Below are 16,711 nucleotides of genomic sequence, written 5' to 3'. Positions count from 1 at the left end.
CTTTCTTTCCCTTTTTGACTAAAGTGTAGGGATTTGGAGATGATGACATGTCATGGCTATTTGATAGGTTCTAAGTGTTGAAGATGAAGACTTGGTGAGTCCTCATAGATTCGAGGACAATACCCAATATATTCTTTTATGTCTTTTTAGTATTGTTTAAGTTGTGTACGGGATTAGTCCCGAATTTTGTACTCTAAAGTATTAGATGGTTATGAGACATCATGTATAAAGTCTAGAAAGTCTTCCGCTTGCTTTATATATATTTTTTAGAAATGTTTTCTTGGTAAAGAATGTTTTTAATTCCTTATGGTTTTAGTGTCTATGCGATGAATGAATTGCTAAGAGGCTTGTATTAGACCTTTTTGAGGTCGAGTACGCCGGTTACGACTAGGGGGTGATCCCGGGTCGTGACAGGTTGAATATTGTGTCGACAACTTTTATGAGCTTGATGAATGGTGTGTTTAAGCCATTCTTGGATTCAATTGTGATCGTGTTTATAGATGACATATTAATCTACTCCAAGAGTAAGGATGAATATGCAGATCACCTTATAATTTCTTTGGGTATCTTGGGGAAACATAAGTTGTATGTGATACTTTCCAACTTTGAATTATGGTTGTCTTCGATTGCCTTCTTAGGGAATGTTGTCTCGAAATATGTGGTAACAGTAGATCCCCAGAAAATTGAGGTAGTCGAGAATTGGGTCTGGCCTAGCTCTGTGATAGGGATTACGAGTTTTGTGGGTCTTTCCAACTACTACCATAGGTTTGTTAAGAAATTTGGTTCGATTGTTATGTATCTGACCAGATTGACCCAAAAGGAGGTGCCATTTGAGTGGTCTAACAAATGTGAAGAGAGTTTTCGAAAAATCAAGACCCTTTTGACTATAGTTCCTATTCCAATTCATTGTCGGTAGAGGGTAAGGATTTTATTATTTATTGTGATGTTTCACATTCAAGTTTGGGTGTTGTGTTGATGCAGGACATGAATGTCATATCATATGCTTTCGGGTAATTAAAGGTTCATGAGAGGAACTATGTCATCCATGATTTAGAGTTGGCTTCAGTAGTGTCTGCTCTTAAGATTTGGTGACATTATCTTCATGGTGCCAAGTGTGAGGTGTTTAAAAATCATCACAGCTTACAACATGTGTTCATATATAAAGATTTAAATCCAAGGTGGAGAAGGTGGATGGAGTGTTTAAAGGATTATGAGGCGACCATTCAATACCATCTAGGTAAGGCAAAGTGATGACACACACATTGAACCGAAAGACAATTAGCATGGGAAGTATGGCTTGCTTGGGGTGTCGAAGCGACCCTTAGCTAGAGAGATTTGGTCTTTATAGTCTAATTCATATGGTTGGACATCTCAAATAAGAGTGGGGTGTTAGCTAGTATTGAGTTTAAGCCAACTTTTGTTGAGGAGATCAAGACTAAGTAATTCGAAGATGAGAATTTGAACAAGCTAAAAAACAAGGCAGTGTTATGGGAGGCTTAAAATGCCTCTCTCTATGCACATGGTATGCTTCGAGGGATGATCTATGTTCCTCGGGTTGGTGATTTGACTCAAAGTGTGTTGGCAGAGTCTCATGGTTTGCAATATTCGATTTATACGATGGCAACCAATATGTATCGTGATTTGAGGCAGCTTTATTAATGTCCTGGAATTAAGAAGGATATCATTGAATACGTATCCAAGTGTCAGAACTGTCAGTAGGTAAAGTATGAGCATCAAAGGCCTAATAGCTTACTTCAGAGAATGCTCATTCCGAAGTTGAAGTAGGAAAGTATAGCCATGCATGCCATGGTAGGACTTCCTAAGACTACCAGAAAGTATGAGTCAATTTGGGTCATTATTGACAGCTTGACTAAATCAACCTATTTCATTCCGGTTAGAGTGGATTATAACTCTTAACCGTTGGCAAAGATTTATGTTTAGGATATTGTAAGGTTGCATGGTGTGCCCTCTCTCTATCATTTCAGACGGTGGCACTCGATTTACTTCTATGTTATGGGGTAAGTTGTATGAAGCATTGGGAACTCAACTCACTATCACTATAGCCTTTCATCCGTAGACATTGGTTAGTCGGAGAGGACGATTCAAGTATTGAAGGACATGTTGAGAGCATGTGTAATTGACTTTGGAGGTCATTGGGTCAACTCTTGCCTTTATATGAGTTCTCCTACAACATGACAGGTATCACTCCAACATAGAAATGGCACCATTCGAGGAACTCTATGAGAGAGGATGCAGATCGCCTATAGGGTGGTTTGAAACTAGTGATATGAAACCTTTGAGAGTGGATTTGGTAAGGAAAGGTCAAGAGAAGGTAAAGAACATCCAAACCAAGTTGTTGGCAACTCAGAACAGACAAAAAAAGTATGTAGACCATACGGTAAGAGACATGACCTTTCAGGTTTGTGAACAAGTTTTGTTGAAGGTGTCACAAATGAAAGAGGTGATAAGATTTGGCAAGAAGGGTAATCTTAGCCCTTGTTACATTGGTCCGTTCTAGATTCTCGATAGTGTGGGGCTAGTGGCTTACATGATAGCACAACCACCCAACTTGTCCGGAGTTCATCCAGTCTTCCATGTGTCTATGCTAAAGAAGTACCATGGGAATGGAGACTATATCATCAATTGGGACTCGATAGCATTAGACAAGGACTTGTAGTATAAGGAGAAACCGATCGCGATTCTTGATCAGAATGTCCGGAAGTTGAGGACAAAAGAGATCAAATCAGTAAAGATTTCGTGGAAGCCTTGTCCATTGAGAAGCCTACCTGGGAGACCGAGAGGGACATGCAAGACAAGTACCCTCACTTGTTTTCGGATTCAGATATACACTATTTCCTGACTTAACCCAACTTTTTTCTTATTGAATTGCTCGGGAACGAGCTATGGGTAAATCAGTATATGTTGTAAAAACCCCTTTTGGTCATTATGGGTAGACCAATGGTTAAATTTTGGGCCAAAAAACTTTTTGAGTAGTAACTTGTAAATCATAGACTAGGCCAGTCTCAATGAAATATTAGGAAGGTGAGGTCTAGGGTAATCCGGGAAGGAATTAATGATAATGCCTATGCTTGGGTGGGGTTTTCTATTAGCTGAGACATTAAGGAATTCATGGGTATTTTCATAAGTGAATTCGGGTGAGTAGAACTACCGATATCGAACTTGGTGTTAAAAGGTTATTTTTGAACTCCAAGGTTCGAGATTATGTTGCGAAATAGGGGATTTAGGGATCTGAGCTACTGCCTCTGTGTTAACCCACTATAGCGGGTGTCTCGCCGCTAAAGCGAAGGAAATTAATTCCCGTTATAGCGGTTGGTACCTCTATATCAGATGGTCCCTCTATGGCGAGGCCACTATAGCGGGTTGGGTTTCTATAGAGAGGTAGGTCGGGTTTTTATGCAGAGAAGTTTCAAAACCAATCATTATTTGGTTATCTCATTTTGGGAAACTGCAGAGGCGACGTAGGGTATTTTTCACCTATTTTCCATCGTTCTTTTCGATAAAAATAAGATTAATTTTTCCCTTAACTTGTGATTCGGTTCTTGATCCATAGAATCTAGAGTGTTACTCTTGGGGGATGGTTTTAATTTGAATTAATGGTGGGAAAAAGCCATGGCTAGGTGGAATGATAATGTAATTGGCCTAATGGTTAGGATCCGAGTATAATTCGGGTATTGTTAGGCCATTGGTCATTGATTATTGTCTATTTTATTGTTTTAGACCAAGAACAAGCCAAGACATTCCAAAAAAGGAAAGCTCTGGTCCTTAGAGTTTTCAAGGCTTGATTCGAGGTAGGTGATGGTTGTTTGTTTCTAGTGTATGTAATGTTTGCATGTTAACTGCTTTATAGTAATACTTGTGCAATGAATGCGGGAGATACTCAAGGAGTGAATACATCATGTTGATAATCTCATGCAATGAACCAATTTATTTTACTTGTGGCTTCAAGTGTGGTCGTTCATTTTGAGTGTGATTGTGCATGTTGTTTGTGATTGCTGGTTGTCTCGGGTACCACTCTTGGTACGAAATATCATATCGTTGGCTCGGGTACCACGCTGGTACACTAACAATGGCTGGCTCAGGTACCACACCGGTAGACTAACAATTTGTGTGTAGATTCCATGAGAGAACTGGTATATGCTATTGTGATCATATGGGACATGCTTCATGTGTTTTTAAGTCAAGATTTGTGACTAGAAGTCTATATCTATTGTGACTTGTTGATATAGATGTTGGCTTGCATTACTGTATTTTGGCTTCCTGCTTACATCCATATCTTAGATGGATGGAGCATTGACATAACAAAATAGTGGCTAGCTAGTTGTGCTGCTTTTATATGGATGGAGAATGGACAAAACAATTTATGTCGTTGCTACGCAATCTAAGATTATTCGATTGGGTAATAGATTAATGTTATAGTTATTCATGCATGATTTATAAACAAAGACTACCCGAAACAAATACTTTATTTTACCCAACGAAAATGAAACCTAAGAAATTAAACACCTCACGATAGAACAAATTTCAATCATTCGCAACCAAATTGACAAACTATGCATTCAAAACACTATTAGCCCAAAGTGTGACACGAAAACCATACAAATCATCCTAACAAAAAACGAAGCTAGCTAGCTAGTATCATCTTGTGTATCCAATAAAGGTCATGGATACAAGATCACTAGTACATTATTCCACAAATGATCATATTATAGTATAATATTTGTTCTAAGAAGTTAAGACTCTATGAATTACATTAAGGAATTCTTGATGAGCAGTGAGCTGCGGGAAATGGCCATTAGTGTTGATGATCTCAACAGTGGATTCTCCCTTGATAGTGTTGTGCATGAAGGTGGGAACCGAGTTTGGAACAGCAAAATCAACCTTGGTTTGAATTATGGTACATGGGGTAATCACCTTATCAAGAATGTGTCTATAATCACTTAGGAAAACACTTTTGGCTAAAGGTAATGCAATTTCAACTCCCATTCTTTTCAAGCATTTATCAAATTTGTCAACAGAAGGAGGATCACTTGAATCCACAGCTATACTAGCAAAATTTGTACTCCAAACATCATACTTTTCCTCAATGTTTCTAAACATCTCTTCCATCTCTGCTATGTCGAAACCTCCCTCGTAATCCTCCACGTTAATGAACCTGCACGATTCAAAATTAAAATGGCATAATTACGAGAGTAGATCGGAATCGTTTGGTGTGAGAAACAAGAATAAAAAGTCTTGGGATAAAAAAAAAATAGTCATTGTCTAGTTTGGATAACTTATTCCATTATTTATACCATAGTGATTGGATAAGTTATCTCATATACATGGTGGAATAAATTGTCCTAGAATAATTAATCCTGGGATAACTTTCAGATTTTTTTGAAACAATTTGTTTTAAAATTTGTAGAAAGAAAGAACTTTAAAGACTTTTGACACATACTAAAATTACAATTTATGATATTTCTGTAGGAATAAAAGTATCAAAAGAGTAAAATAAAAAGTTAAAAATTAAATAAGTTTCAAATGCATTATATTTATCATTCTTTTTTTCAATTAACTAAAAAAAAATATCATCTAAAATGAAACAAGGAATAGAAAGAGGAGATTAGGATAAGTGGGTCCTAATTTATTTATTGGTATAGATGCGTTCAAAGCGAACAAAGAAGGAAATGAAAAATCCAGTACTAATAATAACTCTGTACCAAGTGACAAATAAAGGGAGTAGTATTAATAGTTGTCCAATAATATTTATCTAATTTCGATAATCAAGAGATAATTTACCTTTTGTATCTATTTAATCCTTGCAATTAAATATTATTTATCATCTAATATATTTTTCAAAACATTAAATTTAATGAAGTCAAAGAATAAGATTACCCTTATCATTTATTGTTTCTTAAAGATCGTGTCAAGTCAATAGTGCACAACTATTATTAAACACATGAAAAAGAGTAAAGAAGAAGTAAGAAATTAAAGTGTGAAAGAGTTTAGTAAGAAGAGAAAAGAAGTATAACCTTGGAGAAGATGAAACAAGGATGAGCCTTTTAAAGAGTGTTGGTCTTTTGATAGAAGCAATGCAACCAATGATGCCAGACATGGAATGACCAACAAATATAAAAGATTCCAACTTCATTTCATCAACAAGAGCTATCAAGTCATCAGCAAAAGGTTCATAGGAAGAGTATTTTTCAGCATCAAAATGATGTTTTAATAGATTAGCACCAGAAAAACACCAGTCAAACAAAACAATCTTGTAAGACTCACATAATTTGGGCAATATTTTATCCCAAATTGATTGATCTCCTCCATATCCATGTGCTAGAATTATTGTTTCTTTTCCTGACCCTATTATTCTTCCATTCATATTTCTTAATAAATCCAATATCACCATTTTCTACTTATTGCTATTATAGCTACTTACTATATATTTTTATATATAGCAAAGGAAGAGGTTTATTGGCCGGCCAACACCATATAATGCAACATATTGATTAGTGGGTGCGGCCGGCTCTTTGATATAGACATCATTCATTATATTATGGGAAAAAGGAAAAAAATTAATATGGTTGAGGTCCAACCAACAATAGTTGTGTGAGGCTCCATTTAATTTTTGATACTTGGATTTGTGGGTCCCATTTTAACACCACACACTCTCTCACCTTCATTTTTTCAAATTCCTCCCTTTTCCTCGTAATAAGTATTTACCTCTTTTTTTTAATAATCTTAAATTTTTATTTTCCAAAAGTCAAATAGAAATATGTAAATTAATATCAATTCAAGTTTTAGCCTTTTTTCCCCGTGATTGCTAATATGATTAAAAAATTGAACTCCATTATAATTATAGTCTTCTTTTCTTGATTTATATATTTTTTTGGTTTATTTTTTAGACTTTTAACTTAAATTTTAATAATAAGTGCAACACCAAGTACAAAATATTTCTAAAAAAAATTGAAGAACGAGTGATTTTAGAATACTTATAGGTATGTTCTCACTTACTCATTGGTGAACTTTTTTTCGGTATAATTTTCTTAAAATTTTTAGTTCTGATTGATGACAGTTGAATTAACTAATAATGAATAATTAAAGGACTAAAAACAAGTGATTTTGAACATAAAATCAATTTTTAAAATCATCATAATAAAATTACAAATCAAACTAGAAAGTGAAAAAATAGAATTAAATTTATAAAAAGATAACTAGATTACAAATAAAAAAAGTAAAAATTTAAATTTAGACAAAATACACACACAATATATATATATTTATATATTTAAAGAGGGAGATATTTTTATAATCAGTTTGGTGGTTTTTCAATTTATTTTTACTTTGAAACCAAAACTGATTATGTCAAATTTTTTAAAAATAAATTGAAGTAAAAGAAATATTCAATTTGACTAAATTTTTATTTAGTTCGATTTTTTGATATTCAGTGAATACTTCTTAATACAAATATAAAGTAGTGTGTGAATTTCTTCATTCAAAATTTATCTTTTAAAGGCATCTTAGGAATTTGATTCAATTTTTTGAGATGTAAAATAAAAAATTTAAAAGATTGTTTTTTCTAAGGCTACGAGCAATAATTATATTTTAGTTGAATTGGTTGAGAGGTGGCAATTTTTAAATTGATTTAGTTGAGGACAAAAATGATTAATGGGAAAGAAAGAGCTAATCAAGTTACTAATTAATAAAGAGCACAAAGAATTAAAAAAAAACTGTGAAAAAGAGAGGAATATTGAACAAGGAGCTAAAATATTTTGGAGGGAAAAGGGGCAATTTGGGAAAAAATAAGATGAGAGAGTGTGTGGTGTTAAAATGAGGCCCACAAATCCAAGTGTCAAAAATTGAATGGAGCCTCACACAACTGTTGTTGGTTGGGCCTCAACCATATTAAAAATTTTCGGGAAAAAGGATAAATATACCCCCGAGCTATCGTAAATGGTATGCAGATATCCTCCATCATATTTTGGGACATTGGTGCCCCTACCGTCAAAAAGCTAGAGCATATATACCAGTTAGAGTGAAGGGCATATATGCTCTAGTTTTTGGACGGCATGAACATCAATATCCCAAAAGTATGACAGAGGGTAACTGCACACCATTTACGTCAGTTCGGGGGTATATTTGTCCTTTTACTCCCATGAGTCCTAGAGGCGGAGTCAAGATTAAGAGTTTGTGGATTCTAAATTTTCTTTTAAGAAAAAGAGAGGGGTTTACAATTCTAGCGTGAAAGGCATTTCTAGGGTCTCTTCCTTACCACTGAACCGTCAATTAATTTTGTTAGGGGTTCACAAGTTAATATACATATATATATTTATTTAATTTTTTAGTACAAATACATGATCTACGAAAAAGCTACTGGGTTCGTCCGAACCCCCACCTAGCTCTGCCTCTGCTCTGTCCTAATTTATGTGGCATGTTTCGAATATTGAGATTCAAACAAGTCTATCTTTGATGATAATTTTTTTATATATATTTTGGATTGTCAATTATTATGACTTATAGTAGTTTTTACGTAGTTTACAAATATATAAATTTTATTTTAAAAAATTGAAGATTTATGTGCAAAGTTTTGGACAAACTTAAACTGTTTGACTCTAAAAAAAAGGAAATGTCTCACATAAATTGGGACAGAAAGAGTATTATATAAGTGAGTGGTAGGTAAATATGACAATATAGCTTATCTACTAAACGAATTTTTCTCTATATATTTATATTACTATATTATCATAAATGGTTGCTTTCGTTATAAATTCAAAAAGAGGACCATTTTAATTTCTACCTTTATGTCGAAACAAACGCAAGTACCACCTTCATATCATCTCATTCATTTACTTAATTAAGACATCATCTTTGATCTTTACTAACAAACAATATCATATACACCAAAATTTAAAATGTAAAATCTAAAATCAAGTGGAAAATATCATGTTGACCGGGTATAAATCAACAACCTTTGTCTATCTTGTCTCAACTATAGTCTATACCTAACCTTATGGTGTTATCCTTCATCAAAAATTTACTCTATCTATATGTATAATCTGAAAAATCAGAATATATACATGTACACACAGGGGATGATCTAAGAGTATGGGTGAGGGTGCCACGGCACCCAGTGATTTCGGAAAAATCTTTGTATATATATGTATATATGTATCAGAAATTAATATATATTAACTTTGCCACCCACTAAACAAAGTGATGAATGGTTCAAATGGTGAAGGGCCTGATATGCCATACGTGCAATGCGAGTTTGAATCTCCTTGCTAGCATTATTTTTTTGTGCGCGCAGTGAAGCTTTTTTTTTCTTTTCTTCTTTGTCTCTTTTATATTAATGTGTGAAGGGCTTTAGTTTTTTTTTCTTCCATTCATTATTATTTATTTACTATACTTTATTAATTCAAATTGACTCCTTTTCACCTTAGTTAATTCTTAGTTTTTTTTAACTTTCACTAATTATTGATAAATATTATTAAGAATGTATTTAAATAGTAGATTTTAAAAAATATAAGTTTTAAAAATGATGAATACTATTACTAGAGTTCTTTCAATTTAAAGATTCTTTCGATCTTCACCGACATTCTTGCTAAGTAAGATGACTAGGTTGAAACTACAATTTTATTCTCTCTACTATATAGCTGCAACAACACATAAAGTCAATGGAATATGAATATATTCAGTTAACACTATAAGATGGTTTATACAAGCTCAAATTTTAATGTGAAAAAAATTCTTTTTTCCTCAAAGTCTAAGTGAACAAGGTCCTTAATTCCTAATTTTTTTTTGAATTGTTTAGTTATCTCTAATCACAGAATATCTAAAAGAAAATATTACTAACATGCATGTTTGATCGATTTGTTTATAAAAATCGAAAAGGATAATAACCCGAATTGTAACACAAAATTAAAACAACCGACCCGTTTATCTAACTTGAACGATGTGACACCCAGGACCTCCAAATCCTAGATCCGCCTCTGTGTACACATATTATCAAAAGACACCACTTTGTACAAAGTGCTTCATGGTTAGCTAATTAAGGGGTCATTTGATAGCGTGTATTAGCAAAAATAGTTCATGTATTATGTATGATATTATTTAGTCCTATGTTTGATAGGAATTTTGAGTCTATGTATAACTAATACATGTATTTAGTTATACACCCAACATGATATTATAGAGTGTTATAACTAATACCTTTCATTTTGTGGTATTAGTAATACATACTATTTAATACCATGAGATTAATATATGTAAGGATAAAATTACCCTTCAAAATCATTTTAATCATTTTGTTTATTTTCTTGATTTATGTTTTTATTTATACTTGTAAATTTATTTAAATAAATTAGGTGATGAACTTTATTATTTAGACAGAGTTGTTTGTTGCTAAATAAATCAAATACAAATCAATACAATATTTGAAATGTGAGTTGTTAAACATTTTCTAATTGAAAAGGCAAATACATCACCACATGACATTTGTGATATTAATTGAATGTATTATTTGTTGAACAATCTATAATATTGCATACATATTAAAACTACAACTTACAAATTTTATTGTGTAAAGGTAGATGGTTATTCGATTTTACTATTGTTTATCGTCTTTTCAATTTTAAAAGTAGATGATCTATCTTTTTTAAATTAAAAATTGACGTTATGTGAGTGATCAATTACTAATAACAATTATTTAACCTCAAAAATTCATGTGAAAAAATAGCAAACATGGAGACAAAAATGTTCTTCTCCTAGCTAGTTATTAGAAGGCCACAAAAAAAAAATCATCCCGAAATTATCTATCTTGACCAAATTACATAAAATAGAAAACCCCATAATAATTCAAGGATATAAATCAACAATCTTTGTCTATCTTGTCTCAACTATAGTCTATAGGGATCATGTGAAAGCTTTCGATATATACCTAACCTCATGACAAGTGATGCTATCCTTCTTAAAAAACTACTCTATCTATATATATTAAATATTTTGGATACCATTGCTTATTGAAATAAAATATGATAGGAAGGTGTGAGAATATATGATCGGGTTTTTCTCATTTACCAACAAAATTAAAAGAAGTTGGAGTTTAATTATCTTCTCCTTTTTCAAGTCAAATTGTATTTAGATTAATAATTTTTCAGGGCAATTTGATATTAAAGTGATCAAAATTTTGATTATGTCTCGCATTCGAGTTTCAATTTCCATAATTAGAAACGGAAGTCTCCAATAAACACCACTACGAGCAGATTCAATTGAGAAGAAACATATTTCAACTAATAATTTTTTTTAATATTAAATCACATGAAAAAATAAATCAAAAAAATCTGTCAAATTAAAAGATTTTGAATAATGCTAAACTCAATTACCAAAAAAGTTCATGATAATATTTTTAGTGTATCTCATAATAATAATACGAAGGAGTGACTTGATTTTTGTGGGATCTGTTAGTTTTATGAAAAAATCAAATAAAACGGTGAAAATTGTTAATTTTTAAATATTTGAAGCATTTTTTTCTGCTAAGAATGATATTTTAAGAATGTAACCTAAGATTAGAGTATAGTTTAAGGATAATTTTGGCCTAAATCTCTATTGTGTTAATACATAATCTAATCGCTCAAAAGACCAACTCCCTTCTAAATTTGAAAATAAATTAACATAATATTTTTCCTATTACCCCTAATTATGAAAAAAAATATTAATCACGCATGTGGGTTGGTAAATAATAGTTAGGGCCTTAATAATAAAATAAAAAAAGAGAAAAAAAATTAGTGTCAAATTAATACTATTTAGTGGGGAAAAAATAAAAAACTATGACTTTCATTTTAGTATCAAACTTAGTTATCAAAAGAAAAAAACTTAAAAAATTAATGTAGGGGCAGAGTGGGATAGAGTCTTTGCGGGTTTGCTCTGTAATTACCCTGTTTCACATTGTTTGTCTGTTTGTCATCGCTACACAATACACATATTGAATTACTATATTGAAATTAAACTTTTCAATATGATGATTTATGTTAATACGACATTTGTTTTGGTATTTAGTGTGCAATTTTAAAAGTTTGGTTTTACATTTTTATAAATATTTATAACACTATATATTTAATTAAAACTTACAAATATTTATAAAGTAAAATAATAAAATAGTTCTAATATACTAAATCAAATCTCATTTAATATCATCTTGGAAATTGCTGCAGTATTTGTTTAATAAAAACTTAATCTTGGGTATTTCCTTTTTATTATCTTCGTATTTCTGTTTTGTTTTTTGCTTTTTGTTTTTGTTGGTAAGAGTTTTGTACATTTTAATTATTACCTATTAGATTATGTTAACTTTATAGTAAATACTTGTCTTGACTGAATGCCTTTCGCATGATAAATAATTAACAAAGAGAACTGATTTTGTTTTTCTTGAATATTTTGTATGTGTAAGGTTTGTCAGTATATTATAATTTATATTTTTTTTTAAAAATCACTATTTTCTACTATATATTAATTATGGTTACCGAATTCGTATAACACACTTTACTAAATCAAATTTAAAAATAATGAATTATACTAAATTAATTTGGAATGATTATAATGTGACATGTAGTAGAATAACGATGTAAAATTTATTTCTCAATTTGCTAAATGCTCATCTCATGGAACCTAAATCCCCCATAATTATTTAAAAATTGAAATTATCAAATCGAATTTTTTAATATGATAACGTACCTTACCATGAACCCCTATATATAGTCAAGTAGCACTTTGTTTTGTTGTTTAATATTAGTATATATTTCCTCGTGCGACTTTACATGACAATTGTTATGCTATTCTAAATAGAACTTTTTTTTGGTAATTGAATATTATTTTTAATTAATTTTATTGTTTTTATTTTACTTTTAGTAACGTGAGAATATGAATATATAATTTATGTATCTTACTTTTTTTAAGTCTATTTTATAAAGAAATTTCTTTTTAAAAATGACAACTTTTTAATTTTAATACTAACATGTCATGTTAAGATTTAGTGCAGTATACATATTTATTATTTTAGAGAATAAAACTTTAATATTTTTTACCTTTTAAAATTCCTTTTGAGATAAAATTAAAAAAAAAATAGTTATCTCTCCATCCAACAATAGTTGTCCAATATAGTATTTTAGAATGTTCAACAATATTTGTCAACTTTATGAAATCAATGTATAATTTTAAATTTAGTTCCTAATTGACCCTTATCATTAATTATAAATATTTCTCTATTACATTTTTACAAAATATTGTATTTATTATATTACTCCTTCTATCCAACAATGATTGTCTACTATTGACTTGACAGACCTCTCAATGAACAATAAATAATAGGGGTAATATTATTATATTATCATTTAACGTTATTAAATTTAATGTTTTGAAAAATGTGTTATATGATAAATAATATTTAATAGCAAGAGTAAAATAGAAACAAAAGATAAATTATCTCTTGATTTTTTAAATTTGACTAATAGTGTTTGACAACCATTTTTAATATAGCAGACAACTATTATTGAACGGGAAAGTAAAAGTGATATATTAAAATTATCATTTTATTTATAATTTCTTAAAAAATCTACAAAATTAATAGTAGACAAATATTGTCCGATAATAAATGAAAGGGATATGTGGTTGGGATTAAATGGAAGAGAAGTAAGCTTTGACATGACTACTATTAGATGTAAGATTGGAAGATGGGATTTTATTATGAGGCAGTTGTCATAATTTATTGCCCTTTTTAGTTTCTGTTGAAAATTTGCAGGACTAATAAATTTTTTTGAGCCTGCGCCGGTCCCAATACGTTATTATAGACGTGTTCTATTTTAGTTGGAACTCTATCAAATATATTTTATTTTAGTTAGAGGTTATTCTAATTCTAAACTCTATTTTATGTCTATATAAAATGTATAATATTTCCTTAAAAAGATATCTCGAATATTTTATAAATTCATGAAATATTTATAAAGAGATAATTCAAATGATCTTACTTCGAGAAATATCCACTAACAACCCTCAAATCATAGATAAATCTTATGATAGAAGAATCAAAGGGGAATAAAATTATACCCATATTATTTTATCAATAAATATTCTTGTTTCTTCATATTTTATTTATGATTAGTTTAGTTTTCATATATTTAAAATTTGTTGCAAACAATTACAAATATATATCTCCGTCTAAAAATATTTATCATATATTCATATTAATTAAAATTATTTTCAAAGTTCAAGATAAATTTCGTTTTATTCTTAATAGTAATTGTTCTTTAAAATTGTAAAACTTTAATAGTGACACTCATAGAGTAAATATTCAATGAAAAAAAGATATATTATTAGACATAGTTAAGGAAAAAATAATCAAGTATCCCCCTCCTCACTCATTAAGAGGGTGTTTGGATTGGCTTAAAAGTTGGTCAAACTTACTTTTAAGTTAGTTTTTAACTTTGAAAGTGTTTGACAAATATAAAAAAATAACTTAAAATAAGTCAGAAATGACTTAAAATAAGTTAAGAAGTGTTTGACAATGTCAAAAATAACTTAAAATAAGTTAAAAACCAAAAGTAGGGAAACCAAAAGCAGGTCTTCCCTACTTTTTATTTTTTGACTTAACATTTTAGTTTGACTTTTTATTTTTAACGTAAAAACTACTTTTTTTAAGCTAATCCAAACGGGCCCTAACATTCACTCCAGAGAAATGCAAATGAAATATACAACTAGCATTTTGAGGTGGAAGGAGTAGTATTTCCGCCATTACTTTTTATTAAGTTTTATATTTATTTGGCATTTTAAAAAATATTTATTAAGAGTTGATTTGATTAAATTATCCGGATTAATTAATTAAGAAAATAATAAATTTTGGGTTGAGATGAACAAGAGATAATTTATTTATTTACTCTCTTATAAGGAGGAGTTTGTTGCCGAAGTACGGGTAGGCAGTAGGTCATGTTTGCTTTGACATCTAAAGACGCTTTCGTCATTTTTCTATGATATTTTCATTTTAATTTGCTTATCTTATTATTTTAGTATTTTATATATTTTCCTTTTTATATCGAAAATAAGTAATTGAAAGTAGATAACCACATACGGCTTATCTCTCGCCTTATTCCTTGTGCGATTCAACTCCAAACTAATTGGGTTCTATATTTGAGGACAACCGTTTTATACTTCTTAATGCAGATGTAAATTTGACCGTATCAAGTTCAGAATCAAAAAAATTCTAAAATGTCTTTTGAAACCAACTTTGATTAGTTGATGTATTAATTACAGAAATCCCGCCTTTTAGTTTACTTATTACCATTATCCTCTATAAGTTTTACAAATCTCCAAAATCCCTCATTTTCGCGCATAGATTAGTGTATCTCGCGCATCAGATTAATGTATCAACGCTTATATTATTGTATCCGTTTGAGGGATTTCTGTAATTATAAACTTTTAAGGGATAGATTGTAATTTTACCTTAAAAGTATGTGCTTTCTGTAATTTGCCTTTAATTAATATCAGATTAACCTTCTAACCAACTTTGGAGCTAGATGATCTTTATCGACATAATATTTACCACAATAATATCAATTCTAAAGCCTTTCTAAACTAGGTTACCCTTAATTAACCATTTGATTATCCCTTCAAAAGAGGATAATCTTTCTAAAGAAATCAAATGGCTGATTTTGACTATCATTTTTTTATATGTATTATGGGACCACTTAAGAATTGGACCACAACGTGCCTTAATTTAATTCAAAAAGGCCCCTTCCGTACTTTATAGTTTAGATGTTACATCCTTGAGTTTATATTAAGTGAATTTTTAAAATTTGTTATGAAGTTTAAAATAAATGAATATTTGAAGTTCAAGAAAATTATTGGAATTTCTATTAATTTTTTTTATATAATTCTTAACTACTTTATCTCTCTTAAAAAATAGTAACAATTCACTTATTTGAGGGAGTGAATGATTTTTTTCATTTCCAAATTTAATGCAAGAGAAGATGAATATGGTCAGATTTGTAAGGCCTCGTAAATAAATTTGTGCTATAGCTAATTCTTTAATTATTATTTTTATATTGAAAATAAAAGTCTAAATGGTTAAATAATTTTATATTTTATTTTGGAGCTATTATATTTATTCAATGAATGAAACAACCCAGACTATATTTAATAGCTGCTTGAAAAGTGCTTGTTTGGTTCCTTGTAGGGTTTTCTTTGACTATTCTAAAAGATAATAATGATCTAAGAAAGAAGAAGACACAAAAACGTATTTTATTATATACTTCATCCGTCCACTTTTATTTGATATATTACACTTTTCGAAAGTCAGCTTGACTAATTTTTAAAGTTAAATTAGATTACATTAATTTAATATTTTTTTAAAAAAATATTCAAAAAATATATTATAAAATACTTTAACTAAAAAAATAATGATGACAATTAAAAATAGACAAAGAAAATAACAACACGTTTGTGCCGCCCTCTAATAAATGGGAAAAGTTGGTTGTTGGATTTGTTTTGTGAATAGACAAATATAACAAGAAGACAAAAATGCCTTTTTTGCTGAGCAAATTAATACTCTACTTTTATCCCAAAGTCTCAACACACGGATCCACCATGTCCCTTTCTTATTTCACATTTCCCTTCTTTTAATCTGCTTCTCCATTTTTGTTTTGATTTATTTAGGAATAACGAGTAATTT

At 30.2% G+C, this 16,711-nt stretch overlaps 1 protein-coding gene across 1 annotated transcript; it reads right to left on the bottom strand.

Annotated features, from left to right (window-relative positions):
* Positions 1 to 4,545: 4,545 nt before the first annotated feature.
* Positions 4,546 to 6,509, bottom strand: LOC102593928 (probable strigolactone esterase D14 homolog). The gene is made up of 2 exons (XM_006338099.2): positions 6,033 to 6,509; positions 4,546 to 5,173 (listed from the first exon to the last, which is right to left on the bottom strand). The coding sequence occupies exons 1-2, from the start codon at positions 6,407 to 6,409 to the stop codon at positions 4,744 to 4,746; spliced, it is 807 nt and encodes a 268-aa protein (XP_006338161.1). The 5' UTR covers positions 6,410 to 6,509; the 3' UTR covers positions 4,546 to 4,743.
* Positions 6,510 to 16,711: the final 10,202 nt, after the last annotated feature.

Source organism: Solanum tuberosum, unplaced genomic scaffold, assembly GCF_000226075.1.
Source record: "Solanum tuberosum cultivar DM 1-3 516 R44 unplaced genomic scaffold, SolTub_3.0 scf00003, whole genome shotgun sequence".
NCBI lineage: Eukaryota > Viridiplantae > Streptophyta > Magnoliopsida > Solanales > Solanaceae > Solanum > Solanum tuberosum.
Note: the sequence above shows the minus strand (reverse complement) of the source record. Positions and strands in the feature narration are given on the sequence as shown.